Source organism: Ranitomeya imitator, chromosome 4 (genome assembly GCF_032444005.1).
Source record: "Ranitomeya imitator isolate aRanImi1 chromosome 4, aRanImi1.pri, whole genome shotgun sequence".
Classification (NCBI taxonomy): Eukaryota; Metazoa; Chordata; class Amphibia; order Anura; family Dendrobatidae; genus Ranitomeya; species Ranitomeya imitator.
The window spans coordinates 708794169-708797660 of record NC_091285.1 but is presented as its reverse complement, the minus strand read 5'-3'; the positions used below and the strand labels follow the sequence as shown (position 1 = coordinate 708797660).

Genomic DNA, 3492 nt, shown 5'->3' with positions numbered 1-3492 from the left:
AAACTGGGCACAGTACTCCATGTGCGGTCTAACTAGGGATTTGTACAGAGGCAGTATAATGCTCTCATCATGTGTACCCAGACCTCTTTTAATGCACCCCATGATCCTGTTTGCCTTGGCAGCTGCTGCCTGGCACTGGCTGCTCCAGGTAAGTTTATCATTAACTAGGATCCCCAAGTCCTTCTCCCTGTCAGATTTACCCAGTGGTTTCCCGTTCAGTGTGTAATGGTGATATTGATTCCCTCTTCCCATGTGTATAACCTTACATTTATCATTGTTAAACCTCATCTGCCACCTTTCAGCCCAAGACATGAATGTGGAGCATTATGGGTAGCATGACACAAATGATGTTGCGCCAGGACAACTTATCAAAAGAATAGCTAGGGATGCTGAAAGGTACAGCTGGTGGCGATTTACAGGGCTCCCATCCAGTGACCATGGAATACTGACAGGGCTACTGGACCTATGTGCTTATATGCTTAGATATCCTGCATTGTCTATTCTGTATCCCAATTTATTCAGAGTACAGTGATTTAGTACAGTTCTGCATTAAAATGTGGTGAAGGGATATGTCCGGGGACAAGGCATGTTTTTAACAAGCAGGTCAGTTACTTCTTAGTCTAACAATTTTAAGAAAATCACCATTTCCCCAAAAATGATAGTTGTGTAATGACTGGTAGATTTAAATATAGCCCTTTGCTTTACTGCCCTGAGATAAGAAAAAGTTTAATAAATACAATTATGTTGCCTACCAGGGTTGCAGATATGCCATGTATCTCTCCAATGATGCATACAGTGTTACCACTTTTCATTTCAGTTTAGTTTAAAGTTAAGGCCTTCAAAATACTTTTAAAATTGGTCAGTTTAGGTCTGATGAATTGACAAAGTTGAGTAAAGCCCATGTAATGGTGATCATGGCCTGCAGTTTATTGGACAGTTTTTTCAGTGCCTGGAGAAGTTCCAAATTGGTCTGACTTGAGAAAAGTAGATGCAAAATAGGATCACGTAAAATTAAATCAAGAGTAAGCCATCATGTTTTGACTTTCAGGTCAATCCTTCAACGAATATGCCTCAAGGTCGCTCAGTGGTTAGCACTTCAGCCTCGAAGCGCTGGAGTCCTGGGTTCAAATCCCAAAAAGGACAACATCTGTAAGGTGTTTGTATGTTCTCTCTGTGTTTCCATGGGTTTCCTCCGGATAGTCTGGTTTTCTCCCACACTCCAAAGACATACTGATAGGGAATTTAGATTGTTTAGGTACCTTCACACGTAACGATTTTGTTAACGATATCGTTGCAACGTCACGCTTTTTGTGATGTAGCAACGATATCGTTAACGAAATCGTTATGTGTGACAGCGACCAACGATCAGGCCCCTGCTGGGAGATCGTTGGTCGCTCGGGAATGATCAGAACCTTTTTTTGGTCGCTGATCACCCGCTGTCATCTCTGGATCGGCGTGTGTGACGCCGATCCAGCGATGTGTTCACTTGTAACCAGGGTAAATATCGGGTTACTAAGCGCAGGGCTGCGCTTAGTAACCCAATGTTTACCCTGGTTACCCGGGGACTTCGGCATCGTTGAAGACAGTTTCAACGATGCCGAAGTCCTTCCCCTGATCGTTGGTCGCTGGAGAGAGCTGTCTGTGTGACAGCTCCCCAGCGACCACACAACGACTTACCAACCATCACGGCCAGGTCGTATCGCTGGTCGTGATTGTTGGTAAGTCGTTTAGTGTAACGGTACCTTTAATCCCAAAAGGGGACAGTGCCGATAATGTCTGTAAAGCGCTGTGGTAGTAATGGCACTATACAAGTGAGTAAAATAAATAAAATTATATCTTATTAATGCCCTTTCTTCAGAAATCATGGATAAAGCATAAATAAGCCTTGAGTTTTTGAAAAGCTTCTTTAAAGTCTTTGTTCTTCAGAGAGTAAATAATAGGATTAAGTAGTGGGGTCACCAGGGTATAAATCAGAGATAAGACCTTGCTCAGGATCAGTGATTGACCTTTTGTTGGAAACATATAATCAGTCATTAATGTCCCATAGAATAAAGATACCACAATGAGGTGGGAGCTGCAGGTGGAGAAGGCTTTATGTCTGCCAGTATTGGATGAGATCTTCAGAATAGTGATGACAATACACACATAGGACATCACAATAATGACTAAAGGTACAATTACAAGCAATGATCCTAAAATAAGAACCTGAGTATGAATTATGGAGGTATCAGAGCAGGAGAGCTGCATTATGGGTTCATAGTCACAGTAGAAGTGGTCAATAATGCGTGGTCCACAGAAATGTAAGTTCAACAAAGAAATAACATCAGTCAGTGTAATGAGACAACTTATCAACCAAATGATATTTACAGATGTCACACAAAACTTATGGTTCATGATAGAATGATAACGGAGGGGTTTACAGATGGCCAAATACCGGTCATAAGACATCACCGACAGCAGAAGACATTCCGAGGCCTCCAATATACCAAACAGGCTAAACTGGGCGATGCAGCCAACAAGAGACACAGAGCTTCCTCCTTGTAAAACAAGATGGAGAAGGAGAGGGACAATGTCTGTAGTAACAAGGAGGTCACACACCGAGAGCTGTGTGATAAAGAAGTACATGGGGGACTGGAGGGATTTACTCACTAAATACAAGGCCATCATGAGAAGGTTTCCTAGAATGACTCCACAGTATATTAGAACCAGAAGTGAGAAAAATAAAAAAGTGACGTTTCGAAGGTTTGGAAAGCCCAGAAGGATGAACGAGGTGATATTATTTGTCAATTTCATCTGCAGAACAAGAATGAATTTGTGTTAATCATTTCTTTTCTTTCTCTTTCTAGCGAAATTTAAAAAAAATATATGGTAAATAGGTGAAAAAACCATGAAATTGATGAACAGCAATCCTAGGGATTGAATAAATTAAATAAACTGAATTGAACAAAAAGTTAGCTCCATATTACTTCTGGGGTAATGATATGATTGCTGCCAATTACTTATTTGATAAAGCGTAATTGTAAATGCGTTTATGAAAGGCTTTACTAGTAACTTTCATTTTTTTTGTTGTTCAAAATATGTAATGTGAGAGTTGAGAATTAGTGATTAAGACATGTCTTCAAAGCCCCAGAAGAAGCCATTAGGTGAATTTAAATATTGTGAGTATATTAAATAGTTCTTGCTGGTATCTGAATCTTGTAATAAACTCGCACTATGTAGAGCTTTTTTGTCTTAGAACAACTGAGGTTTGCAAAGAAATCTTATGAAAATCTTGAAAGGAAGTCGAGAGGTGCACATATGTGGAACCAAAGGAAGATTGGGATACAGAATTATTATCAATTCAATATTTTATTGTTTTTTGGTCAATTTCTGTTTATTTCTAATTAAACTGGATGAATGAGGATCAGGTATTGATATGTATAGATGTGTCATCTCCTTACCTCTCTTTATATCCCAAAATGTGCAATGAGGTTAGACAAGCTTTGAATCTTA

At 39.9% G+C, this 3492-nt stretch overlaps 1 protein-coding gene across 1 annotated transcript; it reads right to left on the bottom strand.

The window, feature by feature from the left end:
* Positions 1-1854: 1854 nt before the first annotated feature.
* Positions 1855-2793, bottom strand: LOC138674855 (olfactory receptor 10C1-like). The gene has a single exon (XM_069762673.1). It carries the CDS (start codon positions 2791-2793, stop codon positions 1855-1857), a length of 939 nt encoding a protein of 312 aa, XP_069618774.1.
* Positions 2794-3492: the final 699 nt, after the last annotated feature.

Bases quoted from the DNA above. Each gene is read 5' to 3' on its own strand.
- LOC138674855 (XM_069762673.1), bottom strand. From the start codon at position 2,793: ATGAAATTGACAAATAATATCACCTCGTTCATCCTTCTGGGCTTTCCA.